The sequence below is a fragment of the Bubalus bubalis genome, chromosome 3 (genome assembly GCF_019923935.1).
Source record: "Bubalus bubalis isolate 160015118507 breed Murrah chromosome 3, NDDB_SH_1, whole genome shotgun sequence".
NCBI lineage: Eukaryota > Metazoa > Chordata > Mammalia > Artiodactyla > Bovidae > Bubalus > Bubalus bubalis.
The window spans coordinates 125,634,810-125,657,994 of record NC_059159.1 but is presented as its reverse complement, the minus strand read 5'-3'; the positions used below and the strand labels follow the sequence as shown (position 1 = coordinate 125,657,994).

The window sequence follows — 23,185 nt, the reverse complement described above, 5'->3', positions numbered from 1 at the left end:
GGTCGTTACACCCTTGTGACTTTTCTGTTATTTTACACTTTTCCGTGGTTAACTCTTAAAAATCTTTGTTTACCCAGATGAGGAGAAAAGGCGACCTGATATTTTCCACGCGTTAAAAATGGGTAAGCGCTTTAGAAAATCTTTTTGGATATTTAAGAATACAGTACTGTTTCTCCCAAACTAATATTGATAGTCCTTTTCAGGCCACCCAAAGTATTTGAGGAAGACACAGGTGTTTTGCTGTTTCCTGACTCTGGTTTCACCCAGGGAGGTTCAGACCCTGGAGGCTGGTAGTTATGGTGCTTTGCACACAACTTCCAGATTATTTTCTCAGGCCCCCTCTGCCTCTCCTGCTAGACTCTGTGGCTATGTCCTAACTTTTACTTACCTCTGAAATGCTGGCTGCCTACTCCACTCTCTTTGTAATGAAGAACTATTTAGTAAAATTGTCTCTCCTGAAACAGACCTCCACCTCCAGGAAGCCCACCCTGATCCTCACCTCTTAGGGAGACCTGGGTGCTCTTCCTGCATGTGCATTGCCCCTCATCATCACTCTTCTCTTAAGGTATCAATAACACGTCTCTCTTTCAGTAAAGCTATTTGCGTGCTTGCCTCCATCCCTTGTAGACTGAAGGATTGGAGAGTGGGGCTACCTCTGACTCATCTTTGTAGCCCCTGCGAGGTGCAGCCACCCAGTACAGAGGCCAGCTCAGCACATTTGTTATGGGAAGCCACTGGGTAAATCATCCTGCAGTGCCAGGCCCGTGGATCACCAGGACTTCTGCTTCTTTGGCAGGAAACTTTCAGCTGGTCAAAGAGATTGCTGATGAAGACCCCAACCATGTGAACCTGGTTAACGGGGATGGGGCCACCCCACTGATGCTGGCAGCTGTCATGGGACAGCTGCCTCTGGTGCAGCTGCTGGTGGAGAGGCATGCCGACGTGGACAAGCAGGACAGTGCCCACGGCTGGACAGCCCTCATGCAGGCTACCTACCACGGGTCAGTGCCAGCCCTCCGCCCTCAGCAGGGAGCCTAAGAGGGTGCCCCGGGCTGAAATTGGGTGCCTGATGGGTTGCTGGTCCTGAGATGCTGCAGATAAGCGCCCTGCCCATTGTGAAGATGCTAAGACACTCAAAACGGTGCATGCTTGGTCTGTCCTGCATTCCTACCCTTTGTGTCCAGATTTCCTATTGCTTTGGCAGTGTTACCTAGTGCTTCCGCATCCCTTCTCATCCAGTCACCCCTCTACCTTCCTGGATGCCTCCTCCTTGGGGCAGGCTGACCAAGGGGCAGGGATTTGCACATAGCCTTGCACTTGATCAGTGGTGATCTGATTCCAAATTAGGGGCTCCGTCCTTGCCCCGCTTCAGGTGATCAGAGCACTCTCCTGTGTCCTCTGAAAGTGGTTTTCTTCTTCATTTGATCCTCAGACTTCCATATCAAAGACTCTGGCCTGCTGGAGGACTTCAATCAGGTCCCAGTGAGGGGCAGGAGGGATGGGGTCTGTGTGTGGTCCTGGGAGCCAGTGGTTTTGGGGCAGAGCCTTGTGTTTTCATTTTATTCATGGAAGGAGCACTCAGGCTTTGATTTCTGTCATGACTGCCCACAGGGTAGGGAACAAGGGCTGGGAGAGAGCTTTCCGAGCCCTCTTTCACGTGCACAGATGCTGCTGGAGTTAAAGCCACCGCTCTTGTTGCCCAGGAGCAAGGCCACATTTTCCCTTTCAGCAGGTCTCACTCTGGCTTTTTCTTTCTTCCACAGGAACAAAGAGATTGTCAAATATCTGCTAAACCAAGGAGCTGATGTTACTCTTCGTGCAAAAAATGGGTACACAGCCTTTGACCTAGTGATGCTGCTGAGCGATCCTGGTGGGTTGTTTTAGGAAAAGCATTTTAAACCTGCTGGGTTTTCTGGCTGGGAATCCAGATCATCCCCTGTGTGTAAGCACTTGCGTATTCAAGGCGGAAGCCACTGTCAAGCCCCCAGAGCTCCCCACAGAGCCTCAGGCAAGTCTTCACTTCTCCCAAGTGAAGGCCATTGGGGAGAATGGGCGCAGCTGGGACCGGCTAGTCCCTGAGGCCTCTTCTTGCTCCAGCCTTCCAGGAGTCTCCAGGCAGGAAGGCCTTGGCCATCCACACAAATCCTGGAATGGTATCTGTGCCTCTCAGCTGGAAACTGAGTGACTCAGGAGGAAACAGGCCCCCATGGACAAGGAGAATAGACAAAGCAGGGACCGCCTTGGCTTATTGTGTAGGTGGAAGCTCCAGGTCAAGGGTCTTGTCAACATTACTGACCCCCAGCTAGCACCTGCTAGGACCTCGGACCCTCTGCCACTTTGACAGGCCTTCCTCTGGAACCTGTGGCCTCCTGTTAGCTAACTCAAGGGGTAAGGGGTCTCTCTTGGGACCCCCAAGTTTTAGCCCAGAGAGGGAGAAGCTGGAAGGCTCTTCTGACCTAACAGCCTCTGAGTCCTGAGCTGGATCCTACCCTGCTGACTTGGGGAGGGGAGGATTCTGCCTCCGCGAGGGGAGGGGCTCCTGCTGCCTCTCAGTACGGGGGCAGCAGGCCAAGTGCCCTTCCTCACCGCCAGCACAACCACCCCCTCACCCTCCCCTCCTGTGGGACCCCCTTGTCACAGATACGTGCTGGTTCCATCTTATCCTCGCAGAGAGGATGTGCCCAGGAGTAACTGACCCTGGCTGGAGAGGTGGGCCCTCCACGCAGGTCGCATGGTCTCTCTCCTTGCGTTTAGTCTGCCGGGGACCCTGGACTGCATCGCACCCAGGCTTTTCTCCAACAGCTTTATCTCTTCCACTGTGTCTCTTCCTTCCCTCCATTCATCCTCCCTGCCTTTCCCAATAAAACAAATTACCCCAGTGGATTTTTTTTCCTAGTGGGTTTTCAAATGAAGTTTTTGCCTGAAATTTTCAAAGAGACACATGCTGGAGAGAAAAAAAAAAAGCAACAGTCAAGAGAAAAGCATATTCATAGTTCGTAGTATTTTTTTCTCAATTCTGCTTGTTGCTTTTTTAATAGCCTAGTTGAGTTAATAATAACAACTAATGCTACTTAATCTTTCTTAAGCACTTACCATATGTTAGGAATTCCCTCAGATCCTTCAGACACCTTTATGTGGTGGGTACTGTCACCCCTTGATTGACCTGCAGTTACACAGCCTGGGAAGAACAGAGGCAGAATTCCAACTTCAGTCATCTGGCTGTAGAGCCTCTACTTTTTAAACACTCCACCCCTCTGCCCTCCTGGTAGGACAGGGCATCTGGTTTTTATTTCTGTTTAAGTGGATTAAACCCTGCTGCCATGTTTGCCCCTTCTGAAGAGCCAGTGGAGAGGGAGGGGCACCTTGATCCTGGAGTAACACAGGCGCTGGCACTGCGGGACTGAGTTCTCAGGCTGCTGGGGGTCGTCTTGAGACCCCTCCCCCCATGGCCCAACAGACATATTTGCAGGTAAAAGGCTGCCTTTTGTGTCCATAGACACGGAACTTGTTCGACTGCTGGCATCTGTCTGCATGCAGGTGAATAAAGACAAAGGCCGGCCCAGCCACCCACCACCTCTGCCCCACTCGAAGGTCCGACAGCCCTGGAGTGTCCCGGTGCTGCCTGATGACAAAGGCGGACTCAAGGTTTGCCTTTTCCTGTCTTAAAGAGCATCAGAGAGCCATGCCTGAATAGGTGAAGCAGGAAGATGCTTGCCACTTCCTCATTACCCAGAGCTGCTTTAGGACAGGGTAACAAGTAGGGTTAACAGTAGGGGCAGGAAGTAAACTGGAGGTGAGCAGTAAGGAACGGTGGTGACCAGGGAAAACGGAGGTGATCGTAACCACTTAGTGGCAGTAGCGGCTGCTTGCAAGTGTGTGGGTCTATGTTGCTACGTCTTCCCTTCGTTTTCAGGAGAAACTAAAACCCCAGATATTGATGCAGAAATGCAATTTATAAATGTAGAGAATGGTTAACACTTTTTGCATGATGTAGTGCTGAGCTGGCTAGCCTCGAACACCTCTCCTCCCTGGCCATCTGTCTGTGGCCTGTGCTTCAGTGTGGACAATATTTGCTGACTGCACATTCTAGGGCCTGTCTGTGGTCCACAGGCCCCCATCAGCTGCTACTGGAAGCCCCAGAACCAAGCTCCAGCTGCTTATTTCTAAACTGCAAGTTGAATGTTTCTCTTTGAATGTCTTATCCTCCCAGCCCTGCTCTGCTTGTTGAAAATCAAAATTATTTTTTCCCTTTTCCTGGCTGGGGTTCCAACACTTTCTCAGATCTGCAGACTTGGCATTCTTCTCATGTCTGTTGCTCACCCAAGGCTCTGGATCCTTCCTCTCAGTGTTGTTTGCATAGATCTCGTCGTCCTTGCCTCACTGCCATCTCTGTAGACCAGGGCCTCGCAGCCTCCCTTTGGTGCCATGCCAGTAACCTCTGAGCTCTCGTGGGGTTGTGTAGATGCCCTGGGGGTGGCACCTGTCCTCTCTCTAGGTGAAGAGGCATCAGCTGCAGGAGCAGATGGCCCAGGCCTTGGAGTGGACAACCTGATAGTTCTCACATTGTTACTTGGAATAGGGGGAAGGAGGTTATGTAGCTCGAGATGTTAAGGTGTTTGGTGTTGCCTCTGTGTCCATCTGTGCATCTCTGTTGGACTCTAAGACATCCAGCAAGTCGACATTGCTGGGTCTCTGTGTCTCAAACTGTGCAATGAGGAGATTGATGTAGGGCGTTAGCAAATTGGGTTCCCTGCCACCTCCAGACTATTGGAAAGGCCCCCTGCAGGCTGCGTCAGGAAGGATTTAGAGAGAACTAAGGGTACTGTGGTTGATGGGTAATGCCTTCAGTGGGCCCAGGAGAGGGGAGGTGGGGCACATGTGGAGGGTGGTTGCTCTCCCTGGGCTCGGTATTGTTGGGACTTGACGTCTGCTCTGCATTCCCTTGGCAGTCCTGGTGGAACCGAATGTCTAATCGGTTCCGGAAGCTTAAACTGATGCAAACACTGCCCCGTGGGCTGTCCAGCAACCAGCCACTGCCTTTCTGTGATGAGCCAGAGCCAGCACTGGACTCCACAATGAGGGCGGCACCCCTGGACAAGACCAGCCGCTCTGGGCTCCCTGATGTGGCCCCCATGAGCAAAGACAATGGTAAGAAAAAGTTGCATGTGTGGTAGGATTTCCAGAATGGTCAAAGCCTGAACCTCTTTGCCCTCTTCCTCTGCCCATCGTCCCCCCTCCTGGGCTGATGGCAGAGAGAAGGTGATGTTGGGATGTGACACTGGCGCAGAATGGCCAGTTTGGTGAAGACTTAAGGGACAGAAGTTCATCTAAGGCACTGACTGCTAAGGGTAGAATGGGGAGGCTGGCAGCAAATCCCGGCTTCCTGTCCTGCATGCCCTGTTGAGAAACCTTTGGCCAGTCACTGTCTCTTCCTAGCCTTTGATAGGAGATTTTCCTTCTTGCCAAATGTGATTGGTCTGCACCCACCAGCAGTGTTTTGAAGTAGAATGAGTTACTAGGGTTAGAGTGGGGATAGTGAGCTCCCCACCACTGGAGATATTCAACAGCTTGGATGACTTTGCCAGGGCACTGAAGAAGATTCCCACACTGGAAAACTGATTAGGTCAGATCCATTCTAACAGTCCGACTCTCCACACCCGGACTAGTTCCTTGGGTACCATTGTTTGAGACAGACTATTGAGCTCGACATACCACTGTCTGACCCAGCATGACAATGGTTTATGGAAAAAATGCAAACACACTCTAAGATAGCTTTTAAATGCTTCTCTTCTCTTCAAGTATTGAATACCAATTATTATTAAATATTTAATCACTCAAGAGAGTTGGTTTTCCAGGATGAAGGCTGACCTGGTCACCTGTCCTCATGCTGTGAATTCATTATGGTTGGGGGAGGGGGTCATTTCAGGAAACTTCCATTTGTTTCTCAGGTACTGGGAGCACAAGAGGAGAAAAGGAAGATGTGTTATTGACAACCATGGTGAGTGTGGGGCTTTTCTAAAAGCATTTCAGATCTCTTCCAATCGTTAGTGGATTGACTTATAAGGAGGGATGTGGTCACATTTGTCTTTCTTTGTGGTGGTTACAGATGGGGTCGATGTCAAAATGTTTAGCAATGGGTATATCTCTGGCACCAAGGAATCAGAATAGATGCCAGCCCTAAATTCTGGGTAAGGCTGTGCTGGTGCTTAGCAGCCAGGGCTAAGCCCTGATCATGTTATCAGGGAGGTAGCACTGAGTACAGGGGCCGTGTCAGGGGAGGAACTGATGGTGACATTGGACTTACCATTTTGGTTATGGAGAGCCAAGGAGAGAGGAGTCAAAGAATAGAGTATATTTCCAGCTTAAGAGAGGCCGCAGTGTCTTCATCTATAAATTAGAGATGTATCAGTTTTAGGTTCAGCTGTGAGTAACAAAATCCCCGAATGATTGGCATAAATTTGACAGGATATTTCAAGTAAGTGAAGTTCAAGACTGGTTCATTGATCCATAGAATTAGAGACCTGGGTTCCTTTTACCTGTTGGTCTCCCTGGCATGGCTTCTACTACCAAGGTTACCTCTTGGTCTAAGATGGCTGCCAGAGCTCCATCCATTACTGCTTCATTCCAGCTGACAGCAAAGATGACTGGAGAAGAGGTGACCATGGGCACAGGCCAGGTGTCTGTAAAGAAGTTTCCTGGAAATTCACACATCACTTTTTGCGCACATTAAATGGGCCAGAATTTAGTCACATGGCCCATTCACACTGCATTGAAGTCTTTGTTCCAAGTTGGTCATGTGCTTATCTATCAAGCATGTCTGTGAAGGAGATATGGAGGATGGATATTAGGCAATAGCTAGCCTTCTCTTCCGTAGGAGATGCTATCCCTCATGGTTGTGGTTTTTAAGTATAATCCCCAGGAAGATCTTAACATGACGTCTGACCCAGAGTGAACTCTTATTTATCTGCTGTGTGACCTTGGATGTGTTACCTCACTTCTCTGGGCTTCATTTCTCTTCTCTGAAATGAAAGTCTCCTGGTTGGAGTTGGGCTCAAGTCCCTTTAACTCTGAGGCCCTAATCTGGAGGCTGGCCAGGAGAGGGCAGTGTTGGAGAGAAGAAGGAATCAGAGGTGCCCCCAAAGAACTAAGCTACCCCAGGATCTTTGGGGCCCTGATGGGGTCTGTCTGCTCTGCCCTGCTGTGAGATAGGTATAAATTGGTATCTGCACACTGACCGTGGGACTTACAACATTGGATAATGTTATTAAATAGCAATCATTGCTTTCAGTATGTAGACAGAAATGATCTTATTGAATTTTTGGAAGATGCAGTAAAGTATAAAGAAAAAATTGCCCTTGGTCACACATCCAGATATAATCATGATTGACATTTTGTGGCATATATCTTTTGAGTATTTTTCCTAATCATTTTTTTGTATCTGTGAATATGATATCATGCTATATATAATAAACAAATACTTAGCACAGCACTAAATATGTACCAGCCAAATGCTTATTAAGTATTTGCTGCAGTTTACATATATTCACTCATTTATATCCCAAAAAACCATGCCAGGTCGGGCACTTTTGTTTTTGTTCAGTCTCTAAGTCACGTCCGACTCTGTGACCTCAGGGACTGTGGCACGCCAGACCTCCCTATCACTGTCTCCCAGGGTTTGCCCAAGTTCATGTCCATTGAGTCGGTGGTGCACTGTTATCTTCCCCCATTGTGCTGAACCTGCTGTATTAACAATTTGTCATGACCATCTTTTCTGTGTCAGAAACACTCTTTGGCCCCAACGCATCCAATGATTAAATGATGTAACATTCCATCATCTCTTTATCCAAGATTGACCTGCTGGACTTTGGGGTTCCTAGTTTTTGTTTTCACAGCTCTGATGAATTATCCTTATGCCGATGAAGTTGTTGAGGTCCAGAGGGGTCGGCCCTTATTCACAGACTCTCAGAAAAGCAGGACAGTGCCTGGATGGGAACCCAGGAGGCTCCCCACTTCCCATCTTGTTGCTCTCTTGTCCCACCTCCTTATGCCCTGTAGAGGGCGGCGGTGTGCCCACCTGCCCGGTGGCAGATGGAGGATGGCCAGGGTGCTCTGCTGAGTAGGCGTTTGCAGCCATCCTCGCGGAGATGCCCGCCTGCCCGGCTCCCGAGGCAGGTTTAGCTGTGGGATGCCCTTCCCTGCAAAGAACCATCTGGCACCAAGTTCACTGTCTTTTCTTAATTAAAGTTACTGTGGACCATGTGAAAGCTTTTCCTTGACGATCCACCAGTTATCATGGTGTGGATTTTATACTGACCCCAAATCGCATTTTCAAAACTTAAAATAAAATTGCAGTTAAAAATGTCAGCAGTGGGAGGTGTGGCTAGAGCAGGAAGGAGGTGGTGGGATGGGGGATGGGAGTGTCTGCTGGGCTTGCAGAGAGCCAGCCTGGGCCTGCCAGTGCCCTCATCCCCGCCTCCTGGAACCCCGGCTCTGGCCACACCAGCCTCCTTGCTGTTCTGCACACTGGTCTTGGCTCCTTTTGTCTCTAGTCCTTCCTGCATTCCATTCCCTTGGTCTGCAGGGCCCTCTCCCAGCACAGCACACCCAGCACTTCTAGACTCCCCTGTGGCTCTCTGCAGCCTCTCCCCCTGTGCTAGTCTTGTTGCTGTGCACAGACCCGAGAGAACCTGGGGGTGTGGGGCAGAGCAGACAAGGGTATCACTCACTTGCTGGGAGGAGAGCTGAGAACATCACATGGGTTTCTGGCTTGGCTGTGGTGGGGGATAGGGTTCGGGGGTGCTGCCATTCTCTGAGAAGCAGGAGAGACCTGGAGTCTTCCTCCCAGAGCCCTCCTGGGGCTTGCCTAACCCACAGCCTATCTTTTTCAGCTTCGAAATGGAGCCCCCTTCACCAGACTCCCAAGCGACAAGCTGAAGGCAGTCATCCCCCCTTTCTTGCCCCCTTCCAGCTTTGAGCTGTGGAGCTCGGATCGGTCCCGGACATGTCACAACGGGAAGGCAGACCCCATGAAGACTGTGCTGCCTCAGAGAGCCGGCAGAGGCCACCCTGCGGGTGGAGGGAGCACGGACAGCGTAAGTTGTCCAGTTCACATACTTCGACGTTTCATCTACCACTCTCTGATGTCGTGATGGATTGCAGGCAGAGGGACCTCAGATCCCTTCTGATCTAGGGGGGCTGTAGCTTTTTATTTTCTTTTAAGTGAGTGATACTCCTTTGTCTAATGAATCTAATCCCTACAAAGGAATTAAATATATAAGCAGATTAGAGTGAACGAAAGTGGAAGACCCTCTCCCTGGAATCCTGGAGCTCTGAGGAACACAGGTTGAAGACCTGATCTAACCCAACGTTCCCTTTAATAGATGAACCAACAACCCAGAGAACGGAGGTAGTTGCTGAAGGTCACCGAGCCAAGTGGGGTTGAGGATGCTGGGACCAAAAATCAGGTTCTTGGCTTTAATCAGGCTCCACACCACATTATTGCACAGGTTCAGGACCAGACTCAAACACTGGAGACCGCTCTGTGTGCTCCTAGAGTTTTCTTGCAACCAGAGTGTGACTTCTGTCCTTCTGACCATGGTGGTTTCTGACCTGGTGGCCCTCAGTGTGTTGCTGTGATGTACTGAGGCGGTCCCTCTCAGTGTGGGAGCTGATACCCACACGAGCAGACTGTAGACAATGGAGATTCAGGGACTTAGACCCTGACCCTGCTGCTTTGTGTTGAGTGACTGGAGCCACTCAGAGCCCCCATCTCTGTCTGACTCCCTGGTGCTTGCTGCTGCCTTCCTGGACTGTTGTAATGCCAAATCACTAGTTGGAGACCAAGGCCCTGGTGCCTGGAAGTGTTTAAAATAGACAAAGTGGGTTTATGTTAAGTCCACCACATGGGAGGAGGTGGTGACCTGTGGGAAGTGGTGTCACAGGTGCTTAGCCTGAGCTAGTGGTCGGTCGAGTTGTCAGCAGGTAGATGTGCACTCCCATCCCTTGGGGGCCTCCTTGCAGGCTGAGCAAGGATCGGCTAGGATGGGCCAGCTGAACTCCAGGGCCCTCCCCATCATGACCTGTGTGTCAGACGGAATGAACAGCACACCCTAACTGCCATATCTGCCTTATTCTTGCAGACTCTCGTCAGGCCAGTTAAATTTCCATCTCTCTCCAGAAGCCCAGCCTCCCCCGCTAATTCTGGAAACTTCAACCACTCACCTCATTCCTCTGGTGGCTCCAGTGGGGGAGGAGGCATGAGCAGGCATGGTGGGGAGCTGCATAACCGCTCAGGTGGGTACCCAGGCAGCCCACTCCAGGAATGTAGGAAGATCACTTAGGGTTGAGGGTGTGAACTGCAGACAGTCCTTGAGACCACTGCATGCGCACTGTCTTTCTCCTTGATGTGCCTAAAGGATTTTTCAGTGAATTCACAATCCGAGTTTGTTTTATGCAGTTTCTTAGGGCAAGGAAGTGGGGAGTGGTAAGGGAAGAGATAGTCTGTAATGGTCTATTTTGTTAGAAAATTTTGCAAGAAACTAAGAGAAATGAATAGTGCTTTTGTGGTGTTTAAAATCCTTGAAGGTTAAACCTTAGGTATCTTCTCATCCTGATTCTTCAATGAACAAATGAAGGAACTGAAGCTCAGAGTGGTTGATGGATTTGCCCAGGAGTACACAGCAAGGAGGTGACAATGAAAACTCAAAGCCGTTTGCCCTACCGTTATTTTGGGCTTATGGCATACTTTCCTTCTCTTTAAGTTTACTTGTTTTCAGTCATTACATTTATTTACCATATTCTTTCAGAAAATATTACTGGCCACTTATTAGATATAAGCCAAAGTCTAGGTGATAGAACACATAGCAATAAAGAATTCAAAGTCAGTTTTGTAGGAAGTTGTATTCTGGTGCAAACAGATAATTTTGAATAGATGTTTAAGTGGGGGTTTTCCAGGTGATGCTAGTGGTAAAGAACCCACCTGCCAATGCAGAGGATGCAAGAGACGTGCGTTCAATCCCTGATCCGGGCAGATCCCTTGAAGAAGGAAAGGGCATCCTGCTCCAGTATTCTTGCCTGGCAATTTTTTTTTTTAATCTGAGAATAGTAAATGCTGTAAAAAACAAACAAAACAGAATATGGAAAAAGGTAATGTGGCTGGTTACAGGATACTTTCTAGTCTTCTCCTAGGGTATCCAGGATTAAGTAAAGCGAGCTTTGCAGGAAGGCACCATGCTTTATGCCATCATAGGAATGTAATGCATGCTTCTTGTGGGAAAGCTTGAAAACCAGCTAAAGCAAAAGGCAAAGAAAAGTATAATATCACCCACTAGGAATCATTGTTAACATTTTGATGTATATCTTGCAAGGTACATTTTGCTTCTTTATGAAAGAAGAATAAGTTTTTGAGCACTTAGTGTGTGCCAGGCACAGTGCCCTTTAAGTGGATTATCTATCTCCTTCAGTCTTCCAACAACCTGTGAGGTAGCCTTCCCAGTTTCCAGAAGGGGGAACTGGGGCTCAGGGGAGTTAAATTAACTCAGCCGGAGTCACACAGCAATGAAACAGCAGAGCCAGACCCACGTGCAGGCAGGCTGACTTCTGAGTATACTCTGCTTTGTAACCTTTTCCCTTTGTGCCTGTTTCCATGTTGTAACCACCTTTTTATGCCAATGCACGTGTATCTACAGATTCTTTCATTTTCTAAACTTTTTATTTTATATTGAAGTAGCACTGAAGGCAATGGCACCCCACTCCAGTACTCTTGCCTGGAAAATCCCGTGGATGGAGGAGCCTGGTGGGCTGCAGTCCATGGCGTCGCTAAGAGTCGGACACGACTGAGCGACTTCATTTTCACTTTTCACTTTCATGCACTGGAGAAGGAAATGGCAACCCACTCCAGTGTTTTTGCCTGGAGAATCCCAGGGACGGGGGAGCCTGGTGGGCTGCCGTCTATGGGGTCGCACAGAGTCGGACACGACTGAAGGGACTTAGCAGCAGCAGCAGCAGCAGCACTGAAGGAGGGCATGACAACCCACTGCAGTAATCTTGCCTGGAGAATCCCATGGACAGAAGAGCCTGATGGGCTACAGTCCATAGGGTTGCAAAGAGTTGGACACGACTGAAGTGACTTAGCACATAGCCAGTTAACAATGTTGTGATATGTTCAGGTGGACAGCCTGAAAGGGACTCAGCCATACACATGCATATATCCATTCTCTCCCAAACTCCCTTCCCATCCAGGCTGCCACATAACATTGAACAGAGTTCCCTGTGGACAGCATCTTTTATATAACCAAACAGCCTTCCACTCATGTGAGGTGTCACAATTTTAATTAACCAGTTCCCTCTTATTGAACACTGAGGCTGTTCGAGATTTTTGCTCCTGTAGATCCCACTCTAAGTAATGGCTTCAGAGCACTGGGCTTACACACTTGCTTAGTGATTTGCTTAATGTAAGTGCCTTTGAATCAGGGTGGCAGGGTCAATGGGTTTGCCTGTTTTTGAAGCTTTCCATTTTGCCTTCCAGAACGGCCCTGTTTATACATGTAAAATATTTCCAGCAGTGCCTGACACCTGGTCAGTGCCCTGTAAATCGTAGTTATCAGTGTTCCCCCTCTGATGCCCTCCCTTGCCCTGGATATTATCATTTTCCCCTTTCCCTTCATCATAATTCAAGGTTGCTGGTAGGTTTGGAGAAACAGGGAGAGGGAACGTGGCAATCAGGAGTCAAGCAAGGAAGCCGAGCCCCTGAGTGTTATGGAGTGAGAAGGCTATTGACACAGCTGTGGGAGTAGCTGGGGATGTGAAGTTCAGAATGGGGAGCTGGGGAGGGTGTTGGATGGTGTTGGAGGAGCCCTGGTGGGGCAGTGTATGTGGCTGTTAGAGGGCACTGGGAGGGGCTGCTGTGGTAACCCAGGGCTGGCCTGGTGTCTGGCCTGCTGAAGGCTGACTGAGTTGGCCATGGTGTGGTGGAAAGCGAGCAGAAACTGAGCCTCGGTGGCCTGTCCACCTGCCAGTTGTCATAGGCAGTCCTGTGGTCAGCCCTGACTCAGAGCCAGAGGATGGTCTGGGCGATGTGGTTTCGGCTCAGCTGGGTCAGCCCCTGACATCCACTGCCCACCGTGCAGTGCTTTGGACCTTGGCAGTCATTCCTATTCCTCTTTCCTCAGGTGGCAGCATAGACAGTGTCCTCTCCCAGATTGCTGCCCAGAGGAAAAAAGCAGCCGGATTATCTGAGCAGAAGCCCAGCCATCGGTCAAGTCCTGTTGGGCCAGTGCCCAGCTCCAGCCCGTCTGAACTCCCGGTCTCCCCGGCAGGCGGCAGTGTTCCTGGTGGCAAGGTGCTTGTTCTGTTTCCGTCTCCTCCTCTGATGCTCGTAGGTCCTGTCCTAGCACCGCTGACACCCTGGGGAGTGCGGGCAGTGCCGCTGTCATGGGACAGACTAAACCTTCCATCCGGCTGCCCTTGGGCTTTCCAAGAAGGGTGGTTTCCAAGATCACACCCCATGCCCTTGGTGTCGTGTGCACGCGTGTTCACCTCCCCCAAGATACCTCCAGGTGGGACGGGTGCAGAGGTATGGGGTGCTGCTGGGGTGAGCACCAGGTTCGCAGCCCTGTGCTGGTCATCCAGTCTCACACAACACGTTTTTGTTCGTTGATTTAGAGCAAAAGGGTTCCTAGTGGTTTCAGGAGCAACTGCCTGGGTTCTGATCTCAGCGTCACATTTTAGCATTTAGAACGGGGCTGGTACCTGGTACACCTGCGTAAGTGTCGGGGGTTACTGTTGACAGTTGTAGCAGTAATCACCCTCCTCCCTTATCCTTCCACTATAGCCACATCTTTGGAGTATCTGCTCTGTGCTCACTTCCAGCAGTGAGGATCCAGCAGTGAATGAAGGGGTTGGTGACTGTTCTCTTGGTGTCACTACAGACACAGCAGTGTGTCTTATGGAGAGGGGAGGATGCTATGGGGCATGTGTCCTTGCCGATTCTTGAGGGCACCAGTGACATCGCAATGGAGATCTGAAGGGCAAGGTGAAAGGGTCAAGGGTGGGATGGGGTGAGACTGTCCCAGGGTGAGGTGATGGCACGTGCAGGGCTCCAGAGGTGAATGTGTGGCATAGGAAAGGAGCTATAGGAAGGATGGTGAGCAGGACAGAGCTGAGGACTCATCTGCCTCCATTAATGAGCCCCAGAGCAGTTACCGGGCTTCTTAGGTGGCCCTAGGGGTAAAGACCTGCCTGCCAATGCAGAAGACATAAGAGACGTGGGTTTGATCCCTGGGTTGGGAAGATCCCCTGGAGGAGGGCGTGACAACCCACTCCAGTATTCTTGCCTGGAGAGTTCCATGGACCAAGGAGCCTGGCGGGCTACCGTCCATCGGGTTGCAAAGAGTCAGACACGGCTGAAGCAACGTAGTGTGCAAGCACAGAGCAGTTAGTGTGCAAGCACAGAGTAGTCACCACATTGTTAGCACCTGAGGGGTTTGCAATGGATGAGAAACCCCACATGCCTCAGGGAGTGGAGGTCTCCCAGTATCTAAAGAATCTGCCCCCTCCACCTCCTTAGTCCCTCCACCTGGGTTGATTAATGGAGTAAGCCCCAGAGTGGGGGTCCTAGTCATGAACATGAACTGGCTCCTTTAACAGGTGGCTCCCTGGATTCTCCATAGGGGTGTCATAGCCCATTCCCTCTTCTGAGAGGACCCAAGTCCGTCCTCTCAGAAGGCACAACCCCACTTTTCATTTTATTTTCTAGATGTCTTAAGCTTTCTCCCTGGGAAAAGTTAGATCATCTGAAGGCCTCAGCCCTGGACCTTTGCCCAGAAGTGCTTTCAGAGATTAATATCATAATGGATATATGAGAAATAGTCTTTGTTTTCTGTCCAACCATTGTTAGTTATACAGCTTTCTTTGTTATTCAAAGTCCCTTATGCAATTGCTCTTATATAATTATTTTCTTTACAGTGTAGCTCCAGAAAAAAAAAAATCTCTGTATATGTTAGCATATTTTCTATTATGTTCAAAATTATTTGTGTACTAGGATTTATGAAATTAAGTTCCTTTTAGAATTCAGTGCTAGGTACAAAATGTCTATTGATATTTCAATATGTTTTATTTCATCCAATAGTAAAAATTCTGTAATTAGCATATTTCTCTTTTTGCCTTTGCTGCTAGGAAACTCAGCTACTCATTACAGTAAATCTGCTACTCTAGAATTTTCACATAGTTTTCCTCTTCTCTGTTGTGTAAAATTTTCTGTTTCTGTTTTGATGGTCATATTAGATGTGTTATGTATTGTTAGCTTCCTTTCACTGGTGCTGGAAATAGGGAGGCATCTAAGTTATAAATTATATTAACCATTGCATCACCTGGATGCACCCGTCATATTTAAGGTATGTACAAGTGTGTTCTGATGAAAGGAAATTATGTCAGAAGATGCATTCAGGCAACAGAAAACTGGAGAAACAATCCAGTTCAATGATCACCTGATATTCCTAGCATAAGAATATGCTGTAAACTTGGGGAGCTACTTAAAAACTCAGATTTCTGGGTTCCACACAGCTTAGCTAAATAAGACTCTCAGGGTAGGGTCTGAGGAATCTGTTTTTCTCTTCCGAGAGTGTTGCAGCCAGCCCAGCCCAAGTTCTTAGAAATCACTGCCCTAAATCAAAGGACACAGGAGTGGGCTTTCTGTCAAAGGCTCTAGCAGCAAAATGGAGACATGAAGTGCTTTTCAAAGACTCCCTTAGGGAGAATTAGAAATTAGTATTCAAAATATGAGCCTGATGATTCTGGGTTTTGCACTTTGCTTAAACCAAGCACACTGCAGCATAGAATATTTCTCAGGCATGACTGCTGACGTGAAGTGTGCCTTAGCAGATACAGAGTGGAGATGGGGTGGGGCCGGAGCGTGCTTCACTTCCCAGATCTCAGAAAGCCCAAAGGCCCCCTGGGAATATCAGCTTTCTGTTCCCATCCAAAAGCACAGTGGTTGAAAACAACGCATTTCTTACACTTGCACATCTGTGGCTGGGCAGCCTGGTCTGGACTTAGCTAGGCAGTGCTTCTGGACTGAGGGGATCTCTTACATGTTTGACTGTTGGGTGATCAAAACAGTGGGTCCATGTGTGTCCACAACAAGTTTGGACATGTTCTCATGGCAACAGTCAGAGGCATTAGTTGAAAACCAATGAAGTTTAAGCAAGTCATCACACCCACTGCAGGAGACCACACAGTTATGTAGCAAAGAGTATAGGTACAGGAAGGGTGGAGATGATGCCACGACATGATTAATCTGCCACACTGGAGACGAAAGGAATAGTTCAAATATTTCAGAGCACCCCAAATCTTATATTTACCTGCCTCCTCCCCAATAATGTTGCCTACAGGCCTAGAGTATTGTGTTTATTTGCCCTTGACTGAAATAGAATCTGTTTTGTAGGGATATCCCAGTTGTCTCCTGCTTAATCAGAAGCTTTATTATAGAATGGCTATCTTTACAAAAAAAGCAGAAGGAAGAATCCATTAATAATATAGACATCTTATTGACAAAGTTTTTTCAAGTCTAAGAAAAGGACTTCTGATTCCACCCTGGGATGTAGTTAGCAAGAAGGAACATTAAAGGCTTGGCAGAAGGAAAGGTGTACCCATTTCTAGGCATGAAAACTATTTATCTTGGTCTCTACTATCCTATATGAGATGTCCAATTTTTAACATAAACTATAAGACATGTAAAAAGGCAAGAAACACCAGACTCCCAACAAACAAGGCAGTCATCAGAATCTGATGTAGATGTGAAACAGGTGTTGGAATTATATAACAGGAAGTTTAAAAGAACTACAGTTAATATGCTGAAGGCTCTAGTGAACAATCTGAACAGCATGCAGACTCCTATGAGTAGCAATTTTAGCAGAGAAATGGAAACTATAAGAGCCAAATGGAAATGTTAGAAATAAAAAACACAGAGATGAGGAATGCCTCTGATGGGCTCCTCAGTAGAAAGATTCTTTCCTTGACACAGCCAAGGAAGGAATCAATGAACCTGAAGATAGGGCAATAGAAATTACCCAAACTGAAACATGAAGTAAAGAAGAAGTCAAAGCAAAAACAAAAGCCAAGCACCTCAAAGTTGTAAGATAGTAACAAATGCTCTCATACAGGTAACTGGAACCCCTGAGGAGAGAGAGAGAATGGTGGGGCATAAGGAATATATATATTTTTAATGGCCAAGAATTTCTCCTCCAATTAATTACAGATGCCAAACCACAGGTCCGGGAAGTTCAGAGAACACTGAATAGGATAAATACTGGAAAAAAGCACTTTGTTAGCATAATTCACCAGGTTCATAGACTGAAGAATAAAATGCAGAAAAAGCACCTGGCAAAATTCAGACTCCATTCATGATCAGAACTTTCGGCAAACTAAGAATTGAAAAGAACTCCCTGGACCTCATATGAATTGTACTTGATGATAATAGACTGAGTGCTTTTCACCAAAGATCTGGAACAAGGATGTTGCCTCTCTCAACTTTGTACCAAAACTTATCCTATAGCTAGTGTGATAAGGTAAGGAATAGGTTAAAGGTACACAGATTGGAAAGGAAGAAATAAAACTGTCTCTAGTTTTAGATGTTATGTTTGTCTACTCAGAAAGTGCAAAAAAGTTACACAAACCCTCCTAGGACTAAAAAGTGAGTTCAGCAGGGTCTCAGGATATGAGGTCAGTATACAAAAGTCAATTGTATTTTTATACAGTAGCAATGAACAATTAGAATAATTAGACTTTTTAAATTTGAAACTGAAAGTATCATTTACAGTACATTAGAAATGTATTATATGAAAATGTATTATGAGAGTGAAATCTTTAGGTATAAATCTAATAAAGTATGTGCAGAATCTATAGGTTGAAAACCACAAGACACTGATAAATAAGGTTAAATAAATGGAGCAATAGAAGGCTCAATATTGTTAAGGTATCAGGTGTTTTTTTTTTTTTTTTTTGCAGTTTGATCTATAGATTCAATATAATCCAAATTAAAATCCCAGCTAGCTCTTTTTGTAGAGATCTAGAAAGTGATTCTGAAATTTATTTTAAGATGCAATAAGAAAGTATAAGCAAAAGAATTATGAAAAAAAATCATACTATTAATATCTAGTTTTAAGACTTACTGTAAAACAGTATGGTATTAGGGAAGGACAGACACATAGGTCATTGGAACAGAATAGAGAGGCTAAAAATAGACCTAACAAGAATAGTCAACTAAATTTTTTTTCACCAGGGTGCAAAGGCAGTTCAACAAAGAACAGGTAGTCTTTTCAACGAATAGTGCTGGAACGACTGAATATGCAAGAAAATGAACCTCCACATATATCTCACAGTGAATTCAGAGATTAACTCAAAATAGATCATACACTGAAATATAAAATGAAACAGTATAAAATTCCTAGGGGAAAATCTGTGTAACTTTGAATTTGGCATGGAGTTTCAGATATAGTACCAAAAGCATGATCCATAAAAGAAAAAATGTTAAATTGGACTTCATAAAGATTCAGATCTTTTGCCCTGCAAGAGACAGCATTAAGAGAATGAAAAGACGAGCCACACACTAGGCAAAATATTTGTAAATCATGTATCTGATAATGGTTTTGTATCCAGAATAAAGAACTCTCAAAACTCAACAGTAAGTAAACAACCAACAAATTTTAAAATGGGCAAAATATCTGAACAGTTTGTCCATCAGAGAAGACATATAGATGGCATATAAACATATGATAAAATGTTCAACATCATTATTTAGGAAATACTACTTAAAGCCACAATGAAATAGCACTCTACACCTGTTATTAGACTGCCTAAAATTTAAAAAAACAAAATTAAGTTACAAGAGCTGTGAGAATGTGGAACTACTGGAATTCTCATTCATTGCTGATGGGAATGCAAAAATGATACAGCCACCTTGAAAATGTTTGACAGTTTCTTATAAAACTACACATACATTGAGCATGTGACCTCTCTCCTAGATACTTACCCAAATAGATTTTTAAAAAATTATACAAAAGTCAGTTTGTGAATGTTTACAGCAGTTTTTCATAAATACCCTAAACTAGAAACATCTTATAACAGGTAAACACGTAAACCAACTGTGGTAATACCCATGCAGTGGAATATGTGCATGCGTGCTAAGTTGCTTCAGTCATGTCCAACTCTGCGATGCTATAGACTGTAGCCTACCAGGCTCCTTTGTCCATGGGATTCTCCAGGCGAGAATACTGGAGTGGGCTGCCATACCTGCCTCCATGGAATCTTCCCCACCCAGGAATTGAACCCATGTTTCTTACATCTCCTGCATTGGCAGGCAAGTTCTGTACCGCTAGCACCACCCGGGAAGCCCATACAATGGAATGCTGCTCAGCAATGGAAAAGCATACACTATTGACACATGCAGTAACTTAAATGAACCTCAGAAGTGTTACGCTGAGCCGGACAAAAAAGTGTACATATTATTTGAGTCCATGTGTATGACAGTTTCTTTGAAATGCAAAATTATAGGAATGGAAAACAGAGCAGTTATTTCCATGGATTGGAGTGGGGGAAAAGTTAACTAGAAAGGGACAGCACAGGGGAATTTGGGGGATGATGGAACTGTTCCATGGTGGATACACAACTCTACTTTTTTATCAATACCTGAAGAATTGTATGCAGAAGTTATCTTTACTGCATGTGGATTTTAAATCAACCAGGAACTAAGGATGTGTGCAGACTGTGATAACAGATCTAGCTGTATTACAAGTGAATGACATAGCTGCACTGTAGGAGGTGGGCGAAAACATGTCAATGGAGATTGTAAGAGTAAAGACAAAAAGAACTGTACATAAGCATTGTATTCTAGTTGAGTTTTTTTTTTTCCTTGTAGGTGTTATAGGCTAGCAATTCTGAAGCTGCTTTACATGTGTGTGTATATATATATGTGTGTGTATATATACACTTTACACATATGCTAAGGTTGAACAAATAATGAGACTCAGAGATTGAGTCATAGGGGAAATGGAGGAACTAAGCCTGTGGGTATTGGATTGGAGTCAGAGCTATCAGTATGAGTGCATGCTTGTAAGTACACATGTATACACAGATTGATAGAGGACCAAGTATGGCTACATGTGTATGCGTAGGTTAGTAGACTTCATATATTTCCTATGAATGCATGCTTGTAAGTACACATGTATACACAGATTGATAGAGGACCAAGTATGGCTACATGTGTATGCGTAGGTTAGTAGACTTCATATATTTCCTTGCTCTGTTCACTGAGAGGACCTAGAAGGAGTGACATCCCAGTAGCCATGAACAACCTACTATCCAGATTTTAGTATCTAAATACCACCCTCCAATAAAAGGGACCAGGGCATAACAATAGTATTGGATTATAGCCCAGAGAATATATATCCACAAGCCCATACTGATCTGAACAAATAAATAGGGGAGAAGGAACAACTCTTCTGGACAGAATTCCAAGTAATAAATGTGGAAGGAATAAGGGAAATAAATCACCATTAGAACATCACGGTAGTAATTGCTCCAGAGAAGATGCACCAGAGAATGTTAAAGTTAACAGACAAACAGGAAAAAAAAAATATTTAGCTCAAAATGTCTCCCCAGATATTTACCGATTATAAAGGGAAAAATAGTAACTTCATAATGGGGAGATCTGACAGACCCCACCTTAACTAAATCATCATCAGTGGTAAGGCATTGGTGCTTTGTACCTCCGGGTGTGATGTACTGAGAATGGCCCATCACCTCTGTGGTTGTCAACCTCAAGATCCATAAAGAAAAGCGAAGTCGCTCAGTTGTGTCTGACTCTTTGAGACCCCATGGACTGTAGCCTACCAGGCTCTTCCCTCCATGGGATTCTCCAGGCAAGAGTACTGGAGTGGGTTGCCATTATGAGGAAACAGGACAAACCCACTACAAATACCTGACAAATACCTGACCAGGACTTTTCGAAAGTAACGAGGTCATAAAAGACGAGGCAAGACCAAGGAGTTATTACAGGTGAGGAGTACAAGAAGGCAAAATGGGTCAATGCAGCATGAATCCTGGACCAAAGTACGAATCAGTGAAACAACTACAGATACTATCAGCAGTTCAGCTGATAGTATAATCCCAGTGTTAATTTCTTAGTTCCCATAACTGTAAGTCTAAAAGTACTCACAAATATAGAAAACAAACTTAAGGTTACAAAAGGGGACGGGGAGGGACAAATTAGTAGGGGATTAACAGATATAAACTATTGCATATAAAATAGATAAGTAACAAGAATTTACTGTATAAGCAGTAAATCCCTGTGTATCTTGTGGTAACCTATAATGGAATATAAGCTGCAAGAAAAACCCCACCTGAATCACTAATGCTGTACACCCAAAACTGGCACAACATTGTGAATCAACTGTACTTCTATAAAATAAACAAAAGTACTTCAAAATAAAAAGGCCTTTTTTGTGTGCAACACATACAAAGGAAAAATAGTAAGTCTTCTGTGGTGAGTGGTTGAAAGTGACTGGTTTAGATGAAGGAACATCCAGAGCAGAATGGGCCTACGTGTGTGAATAAGCCACACTTTCATTGTAGAGCTGGTCAGTGAGCAGCCACCAGGCTTCCCAGGTGGCGCTAGTGGTAAAGAACCCGCCTGCCACTGCAGGAGATGCCAGAGAGATGTGGGTTCAAGGACTTGCCCTGGTGGCTCAGACGGTAGAGAATCTGCCTGCAATGTGGGAGACCTGGGTTCGACCCCTGGGTCGGGTAGATCCCTTGGAGAAGGGAATGGCACCCCACTCCAGTATTCTTGCCTGGAGCATCCCATGGACAGAGGAGCCTGGTGGGCTACAGTCCATCGGGTCGCACAGAGTCAGACAGGACTGACTCAACTTAGCATGGCATGGCAGTGAGAGGTCAGGGGACTCGGCCAAGGACGTGCTGCTGGCCGCTATCTGGACAGGACTAGGACTGGGGTTTTCTGGCTCCACTTGTGCCACTTTTTCCATCCCCTTCCCTGTCTCTTCTCAGGGGAGGAGTTTCCTGAAACTGTTTTGATATTATGGTTTCTGCTTTGCATGTTTTCTATGAAGTAGATTTCATAGTCCTGGTTAGACATCTTGTTGAGTCATATATCACCCGTGTTCCCTATTGTGGGTGTCTGTTTGAATCATGTCTGCCCTCCAGGTGATAGCTTATGTATTTGTCTTACTCTTTTCAGCAGAAACTGGAGACAAGCAAAAGGCCTCCATCTGGAACTTCCACTACCTCCAAAAGCACCTCCCCTACCCTTACGCCTTCTCCTTCCCCCAAGGGGCACGCGGCCGAGTCCTCCGTGTCCTCTTCCTCGTCCCACCGGCAGTCCAAGAGCAGCGGGGGCTCCAGCAGTGGCACCATCACTGATGAGGGTGAGCCCCTGAAAGGTCCTGAAACTCCACCCTTCCCTCTTCACCATGGTAACCTGGCAGCTGCCCTTTATTGCTATAGCTGTCCTGGGTCAGGTGTTTTTTAGTTTTTTTAGTCAAAAATATCTTTCCCTTCCCTGATTGTACCTTGCATTTTTGTTTTCACTGAGCGTATGTGCCTAAAAGGTATCCAGTAGTTTCTGAATGTAGGTTGGTTTTGTTTATATACACAGATGTACACCTGTAAAACTGCTTTTCCACCACCCATTGTGTACCTTTCCTTGAACCTTGTACAAATCAGAATTCGGTCAGTTGCAAGGGATGAAATATCCATTCAAACTGATTTAAGCAAAAACAAAACCAAAACACTGATCATCTGTGGGCTCATAATGGAACTATCCAGGGTGTGCTTCAAGCGTGTCTAAATCCATGTGCCTTGGAATGTTTCACTCCATCTTTCAGGTAGGCTCTCTTCAAGCGGTGGCAGGGATACCCCCTGCAGCTTCATGTTTCTTCTTCCTACTAACCTAGACACCCCAGTAGAAAGTGTGCTACTTTCTTAGCAGCTCTGGCAAAACCCCACGGGTAGAGATCATTGTCCTGTCTTGGCTATATTGATAATGACTTGGGTTGTTTGCCCATCTTTAACTATCTCTGTGTCCCCAAGGGCAGAGTTTGTCTGCCTTTGGAGCCAGGGTCGGTTAGGGTCAGATTGTGTGGATTGGGAGTGGGAGGGAAGTAGCTCCTTA

General features: G+C 46.3%; 1 protein-coding gene across 6 annotated transcripts in view; it reads left to right on the top strand.

Annotated features, from left to right (window-relative positions):
* ANKS6 (ankyrin repeat and sterile alpha motif domain containing 6) overlaps positions 1 to 23,185 on the top strand; it is a 51,424-nt gene that overhangs the window by 12,191 nt on the left and 16,048 nt on the right. For 5 of the 6 annotated variants that reach the window (XM_025281778.3, XM_025281781.3, XM_025281780.3 and 2 more), the window contains exons 3-12: positions 78 to 122; positions 797 to 1,001; positions 1,764 to 1,870; positions 3,497 to 3,645; positions 4,950 to 5,148; positions 5,949 to 5,998; positions 8,889 to 9,092; positions 10,140 to 10,293; positions 13,170 to 13,339; positions 22,253 to 22,439. In XM_025281778.3, the coding sequence (XP_025137563.3) occupies positions 78 to 122; positions 797 to 1,001; positions 1,764 to 1,870; positions 3,497 to 3,645; positions 4,950 to 5,148; positions 5,949 to 5,998; positions 8,889 to 9,092; positions 10,140 to 10,293; positions 13,170 to 13,339; positions 22,253 to 22,439 (1,470 nt within the window). The remainder of the gene's footprint in view (positions 1 to 77; positions 123 to 796; positions 1,002 to 1,763; positions 1,871 to 3,496; positions 3,646 to 4,949; positions 5,149 to 5,948; positions 5,999 to 8,888; positions 9,093 to 10,139; positions 10,294 to 13,169; positions 13,340 to 22,252; positions 22,440 to 23,185) is intronic. The other variant, XM_025281779.3, reaches the window with a different exon arrangement.